This window comes from Plectropomus leopardus, chromosome 15 (assembly GCF_008729295.1).
Source record: "Plectropomus leopardus isolate mb chromosome 15, YSFRI_Pleo_2.0, whole genome shotgun sequence".
Lineage (NCBI taxonomy): Eukaryota > Metazoa > Chordata > Actinopteri > Perciformes > Serranidae > Plectropomus > Plectropomus leopardus.
In genome coordinates this window covers 18,743,941-18,760,214 of record NC_056477.1, presented here as the reverse complement: position 1 = coordinate 18,760,214, position 16,274 = coordinate 18,743,941, and the positions used below count along the sequence as shown (strand labels likewise).

The following is a 16,274-nucleotide window of genomic DNA, read 5'->3' as shown; positions in this document are numbered from 1 at the left end:
GAATACATCACAATCAAATTGCAAAATTATAGATACCATGGATATTAAATCTATCCGTCTATCTATCTATCACATACAGAGTAGTGTGCACATGAATATTTACATCCATATGTTGTGCGTACACAGCAGATGTGTGAGTCGAAGCTGTATGCATGTAAGAGGGGAGTGGTTGCAGAGGGTGGATGATCTAGTGGGATGTTCTCTCGCTTGTATCCTTCCCTGTTCCGCCATATCCCTTTCTCCTCCTAATCCTCTCACTCTTTGTCTCAAAATCTCTGCTAAAATCTCTCTCCTTCCTCCTGCGCTGCACATTCTCATATCAACAGCTCCACCAACAGGTGGAATAAAACACCCGTCTCAGGATCACGCTCCATCAGTCCAAGGCACTCTCCACATTTTCCCCCTTGACAGTGAAATGCAACACCACACATTTTCAAGGACCATGCTTTAAATTTCCTGTTAACTGAGAGCTGTTTCCATGTGAGCTGTTCAGGTGGGCAGGATTATTTATTTTCATTCAGCACACAGCACTGCTGAATCAACAGAGTCGCAGGAGAAAAGAGTAAGGACACTGCATGTTTGGCGCAGAACTGTGCTGTCATGGCCTGTATATAAGTCTCAGGAAATTCTCAGTAAATCAGCTTCTTTACAGAATCTATCACACACTGTGTCATACTGCCCTCAGTTCTGCATCGAGTCCATACAATAAAATAACTGTGAGAGACCCTTACTTCCAAATCCAGCCACTTGGAGGCAGAGATGAGGCAACCAGCTTTTGTTTTGGTGCCTACGTGATCTGGAAACCTCTGTCAAGCATTTTAACTCAGGAGCCAAATGCTTCAGGCGAGCTGTGGTCTGCGTTCAATAGCGGCTTTATGAGTGCTATTCTCAGCATATGAGGATGTGGTTAGGTCTAGCAAGACATTAGGAAAATGTTGTTTCACTTATGATAACGGGAGAAGTAAATTTGCTTCCTAAAAAGATCCCTGATATATTCACATCACTGACCTTTTTTTCAGTTTAGCACATGGTGCTATGTTTGTAGCCCTTTTGCAAAACAGTGAGATGCCATAAATTGCTTTCATTTTGGTGATCTGTAGGCCTGCATCCAGTTGCCTTGTGTATTAGTATGTATTTTGAGTTGGATAATAGCTCTGTTTATGTTCACAAGCATCATTACAGATCATACCATGACTGGTTATGAGACAATAAGCCCCTAGGAACAGATATGTAAAAATCTACACCACCTTCTCTACATAGGAGCAAAACACACAGAATTTGTGGTGGTTTTGTCTATTTTGTTATTGTTTTTTGTTTTGTGTCTGGTCTTAGGTTGTTTTGCCCCTTTTAAATATTTTTTGTGTGTCTTTGCAGTTCCTTTACATCACTCTCAGGTCATTTTGAGTCTCTTATAGGGCGGTATGTTTTAATTTGAGTGACATTTTGCAGGTCAAGGTCAGGGGGGGCTGCTGACACTTGGCCCGTTTGGTTATCTATCTTCAACCATAAAATTATTTCTTTTTCCTTCATGGCTCATGAAATCTGGAATAACCTGCTGTTCAAACTTCACATATAATTTTATACTGGCTTGTAATTTACAGACATTACAATGTATTGTACTGTATTTACTTTTTTTATATTATATATTTTACCACCCATGAACACTTAAGTGTCCCGTTCTCTCATTTAAGCTTTATGAATGGAAAAATCCCATAATTTAACAATTTTTTGTTGTATTCCCTGTAGCAGTTATTATAGAAAATTTTGAGATACTCAACGAGAGATGAAATTATTTTTCTGTGGATTTGAGCAACATTTTTGTGATTAGTGCTCATTGATTAGTGTTCTTCTCAGTTTCCCATCCTCTGCAGCCCTTGTTACTGTTCCCACATGTACACAGCTCAACCCGGAAATAGTCCCCAAACCTGCCCGGCACGTCGGCAGGTGGGCTTCTCCCACACCGCTTTGAAGTAAAAGCATCTGATACAACTTACTTGACTATTCAACATAAAACGACTACTGCATTATCAGCAACAAAACATGCTTTACTATACAGTACCTGGAAGCTGTGTATCACCACCACAGCCATTAGCTATGACTTAGTTGGCAGAAAAAAACAGCATTAGATGACAAAAATACTCAATCTAAGATCATCTGCCCTCTCAGCCTGATTAGTTGGTATACCTTGTCAATCTCTGTGATCCTGAAGGTCTCCAGTGAGTTTCCAGACAGCCAAAGTTAGTTTAACAACCAGTAAAATGTGAAATGTGGTCCAAAGGCTTTATTTCCCTGCTGCCCCTCTGTCTCTCAGCTGACATTAGCAGCCGCTTTCATACAAATCGGAGGTGAAAGCAAAATAAAATGACAAAAATCAGCCGGTGATGTACTCGGCCAGTCATCAAATATTTGTCCAATGGTCAAACCATAGTCTCCAGCACACCTCTGTCCACGCACGAGGCAAAACTTTCATGCATAGTAACACACACACACACAGGCTCTTTATGGTGTGTGACTGAGTTGACCAGTACACTGTAAAAAAAAAAAAAAAAAAAAAGTCCTGGTAACTGTCTGCACTCATAATAGATAATGCCATTTTCACTGGTGGACACAGTGCTAGTTTGCAATGTGAGTTAAGAGAAAAGATTTGTTTTTGACAACAGATTATGATTTGTTTGTTTATCTTATGATTTTTTTTTTTTACCTCTGCTAACACAAATGGTTCCATAACAGCTGGGAGTGACAGCTGTTGCCTAGCAATACATCAACATATATTTCCGCAAACTAACTAGCTACTTTGTGTTAGTTAGGTCTACATGTTACCCACAGGGCAGCTGCTGAGTATCATGTACAATTATTTGTGTGTTTCCAGTGAAATAAGACTGTTGTATATTGTATGCCCCCCTTGACTTACCGAGGCCAGTAGGAGGAATCTTGACTAGAGCAGAGCTGCAGTGTCCACCAGCTGACGAAACTCAGGCTCCTGTCTCCAGGTGAGGGGAGAGGACGGGTCAGCCTTAAAGTCCCTGCCAGGCGAGTGTCGGTCCTACATCCCGTCTCAGTGTCACATCTTCATAGGATAGTCTTGAAGCACCACACTGGTTTGCCAGCTAGCTATACTAAGGCAGCTAAGCTAAAAACAACAGCACGGCTAACAGCCGCCTCCACAGAAAAGCCCTCACAGCGGCTTGTTGAAGAACACCGCTGCCGCCAAAGTAACCGAGCGTCCTGGGTCCGCCTAACTGGATAACTAATAAAACAATAAACATACGGAAGACAATGTGACAGCTCCAACAGGGACTGCTGTCCTTGTAAGAGCTCTGAAAAAAGACTGGAAGTTTCCCCCACAACTTTTTTTGTTACCATATGGCAACTCCGGAGGGACATACAACAGGCGTCCAAAGCAGTCTGTTAAACTGCAGTCTACAGTCAAATTAAATAACTACTGACCGCTAATGTTTACTTAATTAATGGTTTAGAAAAACTGTAAAGCAGAATGATACATGAAGAGTTAAAAGTCCTGGTGCTTTTGTGCTGATATTAGAGCGATCATTAATTTAATGTTCAAGCACTCCGCTGTTGTCTCTTGACCAATCAAATTGCTTGGTTTTGTGCACATTTCACACTTGCTTTGATTGCTCGACCATTAAAGCCCTTGAACTACCCCTGCAACTCAACGGGGTGTTCAATCCACCACTGTTTCTGTTTAAATAAACATTTTGGTAGATTTATTGCGGCTGAACGCAGCCCAGGTTTTGAAGCATTATACCTAGCTAATTAAGTTTTTAATTTTTGTTTCCAGTGTCAAAAATCTCGTGTAATACCTGGTGTCGCCATTAGAGGGCGCTGTTGTAGTTTCAGCTCCAAACAGAGGCGGAACACGACGTGGCAAGTAAACAGTTCACTTCCTGTATTTTGTGCTGTATTGACATCCGTGGTCTCATACAGTCATATCTAACGTCTGTCAAAAGCGGACTTCCTCGGACTTTGTAGCAGCTTTTAGCTCATCAGTCAGGCCGCAGTTAGTGAGATTAGAGCGGGTTGTTATCTGGCAGTAGGCGCGGGCTGTAGGAGCTCAGCAGCCGGACAGGAGACATGACAGCCGGGCTGCTGATGGTGTTCGTCGGGGGGCTGCTGGAGGTCTGCAGCGGCGTCTCTGCAAACAGAGGGGGGTATCCCTCCTTTACTGACGAAATACCTTTCAAAATCAACTGGCCAGGCGCTGAGGTCACACTGGTATGTGTCCTCCTTTAGAAACACTGATTTTTAGGGTTGAGGGGATATTACTGTTAGAAGTGAGCCTCAGTTAGTTTGCTCTTTCTTTCATACCACTACATTACAGTTTAAATAACACGGTGTGTCTGTGGATTTCAGCCAACTTCAGGTGTACTTTACAAGGAAGATGATTTTGTTATCATGACCACTACAGAGAAGGAGAAGTATAAATGTCTCCTGCCTTCTCTGGCAACTGGAGATGAGGTAAGACATGAGCATTTTTCTTGCTTACACAAATAATAATCATAAACCCATTACAGATAGTATGAGACAAGCTATTAACATTTCAGGATAAACTTTATCCCACTAGGTCAATGCAACGGTGTTACCATGGATGTATTATAGTGAAAGTTTCTTCCTGGTTTACGTTGCATTCTTCTTTGTTGTTTCCACAGCCAGACAGTTACTTTGTTTCACTTCATTATTCCTTTAATTTCATTATTTAGAGTGGTCTCGGATCAGGCTAACTGCTAATATTACTACTGTTAAAAGTGGCTAACGCTTTTATTACTGCCAATGTTATAGGTATAACTACTATTACTGGTGTTTCTCCTAAAATTCATCTGCATACACTAATTATAAGAGGAATACAATTAGCCATAACAAAAGCAGCCACCGAGTTAATAAAGAAATCGAAACAAGGAAAAAATAGATTCAAGCAGAGTTAAAACAACATAAGAAGAAACACATTTTGATTAATGACTCAACTGTGTCCATGCAACATGGACTGATTTCAGCTCTCAGCATTGCATCCAAACCCTCCGACATCCAAACAATGTAATATTAACACAAAACAGCTCCTGTAGACGCTGGCACATGGAGACAGCTTAAAGACGGTTAAATTATAAAGGGGCACAAGAACAGTAAGTTGATAACTATTAACTTAACAGTATGAAAAATCTTCATAATTGGAAGAAGATAATAAATGTCTAATTGGCTGCTGTTAGCAGGACAAAAAGGTTAGATTTCAATTTTATACCCTAAATGTTAGCGTCTCTTAGGACAGGTGACCATAGAACTGAACTGTATGTGGCTAATCTATGTTGCGCTCGTCTTTTCTTTTTTTATTGCTCTTGTCCTCACTGAGGCAGCTCCTTATCTCCCTTACCCTTAATGCATTTGTCTGGCGTGTTTTGTTGACATAGGACGATGAAAAGGAGTACAGCGGGCCCAGTCCGGGTGAACTGCTGGAGCCACTATTCAAACGAAGCAGCTGCTCTTACAGGGTGAGACTTCTCAAGTTTCACTTTTATTTCCATCTGATTTCCCTAACGCTTTCTACAGAGACGCTGAAACTGTGATCAGGGGTAGTTCACGCTACATTAGCAGAGCATAACTAAACTGTAGATAATGATGCTGTTTGGTGAATGGACTCATGCATTACTCTAAACTTGATGTTGGCTTGTCAAAATCACAGATTGAGTCTTACTGGACATATGAAGTATGCCATGGAAAGCATATAAGACAATATCACGAAGAGAAGGAGACTGGCCAGGTCAGTGTTTTGAGCAAAAATCATTTTTAGAAGAATGACAAATGAGCACTTAGTGCAGTACGCACAGAGGGTAACCATGTGTGTTTTCACAGAAGATTAATGTTCAAGAATACTTCCTGGGGAATGTGGCACAGAAGAGCCAGTCAGCAGAGACAGGTGAATTTATTAACCCTTTAGATTGACATCACTTTTCTTTTGCTGCATTCAGACACATTTCACAAGTATTTAAACCTTTCGACCCTAAGCAAACTGGTTTGATTTTTCCCCCCAAAGCATATAGTAAAAGGCAGTTAGCAACTTGGAGAAAAATGTCTCACAAATTGCAAGAAATTAGTAGATTAAGAAAATTATAATAAAACTTTTTTTTTTTAAAGCTAGGGGAAATGTCCAGAGCATTGTGTTTCTAATAATCATAATTATGTATTTAAAATTATTTTGAAAGAATTGTTATAATTTTTAAGCAGTTTTTTTAAGTCACTTCCTTTTTTACTTCCCCATTAAAACTAATTTTTAGGTAATTTTCTTGCATTTTTTTTCTTTTTTTGTAAATCAAGCCAGATTGCTCAGGTTCCAAAGGGTTAATGTAATTTTATGATGTTATTATTTCTCTGTGTTATTTGGTTTTGAAAATTAGCCTTTTCTTATTGTGCTTATTATTGCTTATTTTTACATTTCAGATAAAGTTGAGGAGGCAGAAAATGTCAAATCAACAGCTGAAACTGAAGTAAGTATAATGAAACTTGAAAATGAAACTTGGATATTCAGCCACATTTGCAAAGCCAGCTGTCAAGTCCCACATTTGTCGCCTCTTTTCTGTTTCCTCCACTCCTTCTGTTGGTGTCCAGGTGCCCACTAAGAATATCGAAGGCCAGCTGACTCCCTACTTCTCATTGGAAATGGGAAACGGGACTCCTTGTGTGCTGAAACAAAACGAGGCTCGCTCCACGTCTGTGCTATATGTCTGTCACCCGGAGGCCAAGCATGAGATCTTGTCTGTCGCTGAGGTCACGACCTGTGAATATGAGGTGGTGGTGTTGACACCGCTGCTGTGTGCACACCCAAAATACAGGTAGGTAGGAATATATCTTAGTAGTAGAAGCATGTGTGTGTCATGTGTGCATTTTCCTCATCTTTTTCTACTCTTGCCATATATTCCTTACAGGTTCAAGTCCTCCCCAGTGAACGCCATTTTCTGCCAGGCTCTGGCGGGCTCTCCTCTGCGTCCTCTGCGGCTCGCCCAGTTGGATAAGGAGCAAGAGGAGCAGCTTAAACCACCTTTCAGCGCAGCTTCCGAGACCAGAGAGGTTAGACAGAAATGTGACAGAGGGGAAACATGGGCACTGCATGTACCGACAACGCCTGGCTCATTTATATCATTGACGTGTTACAGGAGGAGACGTCACCAGTGAGGGAGGAGGCCTTCACGTCCACTCACAAACCCATGACTGTCGGAGGGCAAACTCAGGTCACAGTCGGCACCACTCACATCTCTCGCCTGACAGATGACCAGCTTATCAAGGAGTTCCTCAGTGGCTCGTACTGTCTGCACGGGGTGAGGCAAGCTTCATCTCTATCACCTGAGCAGAGTTTAATAAACCAATCAGTGACATATAATCACCTTAATGTGTGTTTCAGGGGGTCGGGTGGTGGAAGTATGAATTCTGTTATGGAAAGCATGTCCATCAGTACCATGAGGTAAGGGTTTTCTGCTAATCGATATATTGAGTAATAGTTTCAGCATTACTTCAAAATACTTAAAAGTTAGTTTACAGAAAATATTGCAGAATTTATTTAACAATGCATATAAGATTGGTAGGTGCATGAGATTGCAGTTGTACAGTAATGAAGATGTTCCTTGGTGCTGCAGGATAAAGAACAAGGAAAGAACATTGTGGTTGTCGGGAACTGGAACGCCTTGGAGCACACAGAGTGGGCCAAGAAAAACGTCGCCCGATCCTACCAGCTCAAAGATGACGGAGTGCAGAAAGTCAAGTGAGCCATTCATATTTTTCAAGCCTCATCTGGATGCAATATAAACTTATATTGTTGTTGATTTTTCTTTCTGTTCATTCTGTCCGATCCATGACAGGTTGGTTTCCCACTTTTACGGCCATGGGGACGTGTGTGATCTGACAGGGAAGCCCAGACAGGTCATTGTCAAGCTCAAGTGAGTGAACAGTCATTGGCGGAGGAGCGACTATAGCACCAGCTCAGTGTCACTGGCCCGAGTCCACACATGAGTAAAACAATACCCCCGACGTTTCCGAGTTGATTCACCCGTCTCATTTCTTTTCTTCCTGTCAGATGTAAGGAGTCTGAGTCTCCCCATGCTGTCACTGTCTATATGCTGGAGCCTCAGACTTGTCAGTACATCCTTGGGGTAAGTTTTCTAGTAACCACTGAGTCACAGTCACTGAAAAAGAAGCGCATGCTGTATCAGGTTCAAACCAAACCTAAACAAGAGAAGCACACAGTTTCTTAATAATGCTATTTTAATGGAAATTTAGTCTAGTTTCTGTAGTATTTCTTTACTTGTTACTTGTTTCTCTGCCTAAAGAGGGCATTAGAGAAGAATGTTGCTCAAGTTAAAGTAGTTTTCAGGTCTGTCTGTCTGTCTATCAAATATTTTTTTCTTACAACATAACAACAGGAGACCATCATTCTAGCCGTGGTACAGCTCCCACACCTTATAGCGAATGTTAGTCATTCATTGTTGATTAATCTGTGGATTATTTTCTTAATTAATTGGGTAGTTGTTTGGTCTGTAAAATGACAGGAAAAAAAAGAAAGAAAGAAAGAAAGAAAAATGTTGATCAGTGCTTCCCAAAGCCTGAGATAATATGCTCGAATGTCTTGTTTTGTCCACAACCCAAAGATATTCAGTTTAGTGTCATACAGGAGTAAAGAACCAGAAAACAGTCACATTAAGAAGCTTGAATCAGAGAATTTTTACTTTTTTTTCTTAAAAATACACTCAAAATGGTTAATCAATCATCTAATTAGTTGGCGAATAATAGTAATAATAATAATTAACCGTTGCAGCTCTGCTGTATGCAGACAGGACGTCAGCTTAGAATGATTGGCTCCACATTCAAGGTGATCAGTTTTTTTTGTTGTTTTTTTTTTCCTAGGTTGAGTCTCCGGTTATATGCAGGATTCTCGACACTGCTGATGAACATGGACTTCTGTCAATCTCCAGTTAAACTGACAAAGATTGCATGACAGCAACTGCGCATGAAGGACAAAAAGAGGACGGACAGAGGAAGGTGCACTTAAAGAGAGAGAACATTTATCATGAAACAGAAGTCTGTTTGGTGAAGGAAGAGAGACGCCCATGACACTGCGCTAAAAGCCAAAATGGAGGTTAAACTTGATCCTGAGGCTTGACTTTATGTAGCACAGGAGCGCAGCCTCAGCTCAGCCCTGACCTGTGCAAGGAGCTATGCTACATCACAGCCTGATCCAGCAGACTAGCTCAGACTTTGTGAAAACAGCGAATTAGTGCAGACGCACCACTCCACAAGGCAGAGGATTTGTCGCCTGTTCTCCATATCTATGCTTCACCTTGTGTTGATTAATTGCAAACAAAGGAGTGATGAATCAGGGGATTCGTAATCATCAGGGGAATCACATCATTCATGGTGGTTTTATTGTCTTTAAGGTTTATTTGTGTGCGTGCATGTGTGTGTGTGGTGAAAATGATTAGTTGCTTGACTCTGGCACTTTGTACTTGTAGATATGCAACAAGCAAGTGTGAAAATGTTTTTGCAGCTGTGTGTGTGCATATTGTGTCAATTTACGGGATGAGTGTAACTTATGCAGTAGAGAGTGCTGTGGAATAGCAACAAAAAGTGAGTGGTTGACTGAAATTTCCTATAAGTTTGTTGGATGTGCAGGATGTCTGTGGGTTCCTGTAAGAGGTATTCTGTGGTTTCTATGAAGATGCACACTGGGAGCCTGATCACTGCTGTATCGCAGGGGATACAAGCCAATGCATTTGCAGCAAAGAATAAAACTGAAACATGAAACCTCATTGGTGGTGTTGCTTTATCATTCAAGAGAAGGAAACTATACATACCCGTATATGTTCCTTGTAAGCTACTACACTATAACAAATTTCAACAGGACAACTTAAGCATTCTAAATGTGTCTAAATATCGTTTCCTTGGTCGCTAACAGGAAGTAAACTAGGACCAAAGCTGTTGGCAATACATTTCCATGGACATGAATTACATGTTTATGATCAACTTTTTGGAGTATCCTGTTAATGTATTTGAGCATGTAAACACCATATTCCATTGATGAGAAACCCGAATATGATAGCTGAAGTACTCTAAAAGAAACTTCGAAGTACACTGGGAATATGAATATCCTTATTTTTTCTGTGCTCATGTTAACAACATATTAAGATCATAACTGGGATAAGCCTCAAAAACTTGTTAGTCATGTTTTCTAAATTTGGATGCCCTTACAAAAAACAGAATTTTAATGTAGTATTTTTCTTGCTTTTCATCAGATGACCTGAGTTTTGTTTAAAAAGAGGCATCTGACCAAACCATGAGATGCATATGTAAAATAATGTTATTTCCCTCCTACAAAGAACATTGAGAAGACAAATCTTCCACAGACAGACATATTATAGTAGGTTACACTAACAGCCACCAGAGTGTGCTGATGCTCCAAATGCAGTATAATCTATCCACTGATGAAAACCTTTCTTTTTTCATTTAACAAGAATAAAACTGATCTGTAATAGATTCATCACAATTTGCAGTCAGATGTACACCAAGATGCAGAGCAGTAACCACTGCAGTTATTTGTAATCCTGATCTCATCCATAATTAGTTTTAAAATAAATAGTAGACTGGCAAGCTTCATCTATAACTTCAGGGTATAATGTAAAGAATGCTATGCAGGCGCTCCTGGATGTGTGCATAATCTAAAATGCTCTGATTTGTAGCTCAGACAATTAAATTCATGTATCAAAAGAAAATAATATAGTGGTAGTTATGAGATTTAAAATGTTAATTCAAACAGTAAATGAATATATATTTTCTGTTTCAGAACTGAGAACACTACAATAGAATAAAGTTCATTTAGACATAAAAAAGAAAACAGGGACTCTTCAGGCCCATAAAATCAGTCTGGTATGATTTGCTTATGAAGCAGCTCCAGACTTCAAGCATCATGACATCACAAGCTGAGACTCACCTCTCTGGTTTTATGTCACACTTGGGACTAAGGACCCAAAAGCAGACAAAAATGGATGTTTAAAAAAAAAGTTCTTTATTACAATAGTGATCTGTGCAGGAGATTGATGGACAGCATGACTGGTTGAGGTGAGGGCCGATTAGTTTTTTTGTGATTTTCTTTAGTGGCTGGAGGTGTGGACACAATAGCTGGCAGAGATCACAAAAATAGGTCTCAGCAAAAAAACAAAACAAAACAAAACAAAAAAACAGGGAAGCAGGAAAAAATAGGGAAAGACCACAAGCAGAGCTGGACTAGTGTCTGCAGCAATCCGACAGGGAATGATTGTAGAGCTGGCTCTCTTGTAAGTTGCAGGCTTGATTGCAGGCAGGTGTGTAGATTGATGAGTGCCACCAGGTGTGTAGAGTGATGAGCGCAGACAAGGAGTGGGGGGAGAACAAGGGAGAGATAAAACCAAAACACAACAGGCACACACCAAACACACAAAAGTGAGAAGGAAAAAAAAAAAAATCAAACTCACGCAGACACACAGGAGTCACCTCAGGCTGGTTGTGACAGTTTCTGGTTTTGAGAGAGAATAGATCATGTTCACGAATATTGATTGAACTTTCCTTGGCCATTGAAATTCTTAATTTAGGTGGTGTTATCCTTTAACATCACTGCAATGACATTTATTTAACCGCAGCTTACATGAGGCCTGAAATACTGTTAAGCAACTATCATTCTAATTTTCATTAGCAACTGACACAGCCACCAATAATCAAACAAAGGCTGCAACAAAGGATCATTTTCATTATGTGTTAATCTGCCATAGTTTTCTTGATGTTTTGGTCTAAAAAATATGAGAAAATAGTAAAAACACACATTACATTTTGCATGAATGTCTAAGAAATGCCAGAAAATAGTGGAAATGCCCAGTATATTTTACAAGAGCCTAAGGTGACATCTTCCAATGTTTTTAGTCTGACTGACAGTAAAACCAAAACATATTTACTAGTTTACTATCATATATGACAAAGAAAACAACCAAGTGCTCACATTTAAAGGGTGTAACCAGTAAAAGTTTGGCGTTTTTGCTCGAAAAATGAAAGTAACGATTAATCAGTTATAATATATGTTTCTGTCGATTGATTCATTGTTTTAGCTCTGGTTAATAAGAAGTGAAAGCACAGGTCCACTGCACTTGCCAAACATTTATTGTTGATAAATGTATGAGGTTCACAAATACATTTCTCTCAAGAAGCATAAGTTCATCAAAGTGCAACCACATGCCATCGACAGCCATGTGCAGGCCTGTGCAGACTTCAGAGTAGCCCAACACTACAGCAGCTTATATCAGTGCTCAGCAACTTCAGCCAGATATGAAACAGCAGTGATTGAGCAACTGCAGTCTTTGGCCGCAATGAAAATCTACCGAGCCTTAGGTTATAATGGCACATGCGTGCACAACACAGGGGCAGATTTATGTGAAAATGCAATATCTGTAAAAGAACAGACACTTTCATAACAAATCTATTGCTTGTTCTTAGTTTCATGACAAGGCTCATAATACTGATTCTTTAATTTGTCCACTCAAGAAAATGAACATGTATTTCCACTGTAGAAGAGAACAAAAGGTTAATACAGATTCCAAATACATAAAATGGGCTTTTCATCTTCCTCTTTTGATTCACATTTGATTTAAAGCCATGGCAAGATTGTCCAAACCTTTTTGTCCAGCAGCTCTGTGGTTAGACTGAGGGAATGGGAATCTGGTGCACTGAGGTGCTTTCAAAGTCTTGCAGTGCGTCTTGGTGAGTGTGGTAGTGCATGGCTACATAAGATTTGGCAAAGGCAAATGTCTGAGAGCTGACGGGCTGCAGGCTGGTAGGGGAGCTGGGCCCTGCAGAGGGACTGCTGTTGTATATACTGTAATAGGGCTCGATACGGGTGTTGATAGGTGTCGAGGTGCTCGGGGGGCGAGGTTTGCGAGCACCTGTGGCTCTTGGACTGCCAGCACAATCTCTGGAGTGACTCGGTCCGCAAGCCTGGTCTACCAGCCTCCTCTGCGGCTTGGGTGACAGTACATAGGCTGAGTTGGTTTCATGATGGGAGGATTTATTGCGATTGACTTCCAGGCTTCCCTTCCCCATCGCATGCAGACGAGTCTTTTGCTTGCAACAGAGAAAGCCCAGCGCCGCCCACTGCATGCAGCACAGCACGCGACGGCGAAGGCCTGCGCTGTTACGTGAGTACACAAAAGGATTGATGCCCGACTTGAGAAAAATCAGCACAAAGCCGCAAAGTTCAAACTGGTAATGTGCAAAGCTACTTTCTGGCGACAAAACATCCTGTGCCAGTGAAACTCCCATCGGCAAGCAGCAAAGAAGCACAGAGAACACTATAACAACACAGGTGACAACAGCCTTAGAGTCTTTAGCTGTGGCCAAGTTGACTGTCGACACCATCTGACAGCAGGTGGCTCCTTGGGCGGCGCCTGGAACCAGAGGCTGGTTGGTTTTGTTGACGTAAGAGTGTGTCTGAACGTTCTGCAGCTTGTTATAAGTCTGGTTACGGTACAGAGAGGGGCCTTGAACAGCACACTGCATGCTCTCAAAGCCAGCTGCAATGAGAGGTGGTGGGGGTGGAGGGCATGTTGCATCTACAGTGATGACGGGACACTTCCTCACTTGTGCATTCTTCCTCAAAGTCTGAGCAATCATCAGATAGGACACTGACACCACAGCTACACAAAACGCAAAGTCAGCAAGGTAGACGTACAACACAACCCTAGCCTGTCCACCTCCCAGGCCAAAGTGAGGCAAGCAGGGTCCATCTCTACGTGGGTACGCTCGCATGGTAAGCAGAGCTGCCATGGTGAAGCTGGACGTCCACAGCAGGGCAGTGAGGGCCAGCGTGCAGGGGAAGGAGGCGGTACGGTTCGGCTGCTGCCCCAGAACCATGCGCAGCCTGTGCAAAGCGATGACAGCCACCGTCTCCAGGGACATGATGATGAAGCCCGAGCTGGTCAAGTGGAAGGCGAAGCAGAAACTCTTCGACACACCATCCCCTCCACCAGCATCCAAAAAGAGCACCAATGCAAACATGGGAGCAGTCACACAGCAGATGAACAAGTCGCAGAAGGACAAGTTGAGGATCATGAAGTCAAAGTTGGTGCGGAACTTGCGAAACACCGGGTCGAAAAAGGACAGGAACACCACGAGGTTGCCGTAGGAGCCCAAGCAGAAGATGAAGATGAGGAGGAGGGAGCAAAAGGTCAGGGTAGCGGTATGGATCACAGCCCAGCCTGATGGGGTCATGCCCAGGGTGCCATTGAAGTTCTGCTGTCTTGGCATGTCCACCAGGTCTGATGGTGTAACAGTGATGTTCATTGTATTATTAACAATTTATACCACAGTCATCAATGTCAGCAAATTTCCTCTTATATGGACGGAGTACACGATGATCACAGTATCTGCTGCTTGCGCCATTGCTGCCACCTTGGTAGAGTGCTACAAAGGATACAGAGTCATATATTAGCTGTTATGTTGTACAGTAAATCACATAAAATAGGTTTATAAAGGAAACACTGCAAAGTTATAGAATGTAAATGGGTACATTTTTATTAATAAGCTGTGATGCACTACATGTAAGCTACAGTAGGCTGTAGCTATGCACCACTGCATTTGGCCAATTATACCTCACTCCCCCCTCTCCCACAACGCACACACACAGCGACTGCTGAAATTCAGAGGCAATATATGAAGCCTACATCACTGTTTTCCAAACGAATCTACATGTCAAGCTGTTAAATGGTTTGAATAATCTACAAAATGAGAAAATGTGAAAATATTACCTACCATCTGTAAGCGATCGTGCGTCCATCATCATCATCATTTGCTCCAGCCCATCTTGATTTTAAAGCAATATGATAGTAAGCGATCGCACCGCGGCTTTGAAGGGGAAAAAATCGCATTACAACAGCAGATCATCCGAAGCAGAGCAATCCATTAACAAGCACTGACATAAAATTCGTACATGTCTGCGTTATTTGTTAACATCGAAAATAGATAATCGCATATTTTCTTGGCGATGTATCCATTCTTACACAGGAGCGACGGCCGCTGGACGTGCGCTGAAAAATGAGTATGAAGTCACTGCCTACGTATCTGGGCATGAGCATAACCACTGCATTCAAGTGCCCCATCCATAAAGACTCACCTTACCTCTCCTTTTTTATAATCATTTATCGGTGAGAGACACCGTTTTTGTCAAGTTTCATAACAAATTTAAAAGATCTGAATTAGACCGTTACACCATCTTCTCACACACCACCGCAGCAAACGGATTTTTTCAACATGGCAAGATAATGGAGCTTTTACCAAAAAAAAAAAGGTGGTCGTATGGTATTTAATATGGATTGGGTGATAAGTTCACACCGATTTTTGAATATAGGCCTATATATAATTTCGCAAAATGAAACATATTTATGAATAATTTTAGTTATTTTCCCTCTGCTTTTCGATGCCTTCCTTGGAAAGATAGATATTCTCTCAGCATGTGGTCTGTAAGGGACTGTACTTAACGTATACGAGAATAGGGAGATTGGCTTTTTTTAAAAAATATACCATGGCCCTCCCAAAAGCTTCAAATATTTTTTTCTTGAGCCTTTTTCTTGAGCCAGCCTGAGTGACTGGAGGAAAAAGCATGATTTTCCCTTCACCATAAGCATATTTCACAGTTTCTGGCTATGATAAAAAGGGTTTCATCACAATTTAATGGACAAAATTTCAGAACTTTTCCATGACATTTCAAGGACCCATAATATAACTTTTCTTGACCCATTTGCCCAGCATTTTTCAATCAAAATCAGATCCAAACTAATACAAGATAGCTGGAGAATATGAAGAAACATCACACTGGTGAACAGAAAGTCACACAGCAACACATATCAGAGCTATAATTTGTTGGCAGCTCTTACACACTACCAAATTCCATGACTTTTCCAAAAATTTCAATGATTTTTTACTTATTTTAGCACTTTTACAGGCCTGGAAAATGTGATTATGAACCTTTTTCAGGTTTTCCACAACTGTGGGAACCCTAGATAAATGATGTGATTTTATAGATTTTTAAAACATACCTTTACCCACTTGTTGGTTTATTTTTTTAGGTTATTTAAGATAAATATAAAATACAACCATTTAAATAATTTTGTTCCTCTCATAAGCCAAGTCAAAAAACATAACTCTCTCCCCAGTGCTATGCCCCATAAATAACAAGAGTCCCTTACCCTTACCACTACTTTCATTAACAT

General features: G+C 41.1%; 2 protein-coding genes across 2 annotated transcripts; one reads left to right on the top strand and one right to left on the bottom strand.

Annotated features, from left to right (window-relative positions):
* The first annotated feature begins 3,915 nt into the window (after positions 1-3,915).
* On the top strand, positions 3,916-9,800 carry erlec1 (endoplasmic reticulum lectin 1). Its single transcript, XM_042502079.1, has 14 exons — positions 3,916-4,233; positions 4,372-4,476; positions 5,418-5,498; positions 5,690-5,767; positions 5,860-5,923; positions 6,445-6,491; positions 6,613-6,836; positions 6,930-7,071; positions 7,158-7,319; positions 7,403-7,462; positions 7,635-7,759; positions 7,857-7,934; positions 8,072-8,147; positions 8,899-9,800. Exons 1-14 carry the CDS (start codon positions 4,093-4,095, stop codon positions 8,968-8,970), a joined length of 1,455 nt encoding a protein of 484 aa, XP_042358013.1. The 5' UTR covers positions 3,916-4,092; the 3' UTR covers positions 8,971-9,800.
* A 2,639-nt stretch (positions 9,801-12,439) lies between these two features.
* gpr75 (G protein-coupled receptor 75) lies at positions 12,440-14,433 on the bottom strand. Its single transcript, XM_042502774.1, has one exon. The coding sequence runs from the start codon at positions 14,347-14,349 to the stop codon at positions 12,709-12,711; it is 1,641 nt and encodes a 546-aa protein (XP_042358708.1). The 5' UTR covers positions 14,350-14,433; the 3' UTR covers positions 12,440-12,708.
* Between the last annotated feature and the right edge of the window lie 1,841 nt (positions 14,434-16,274).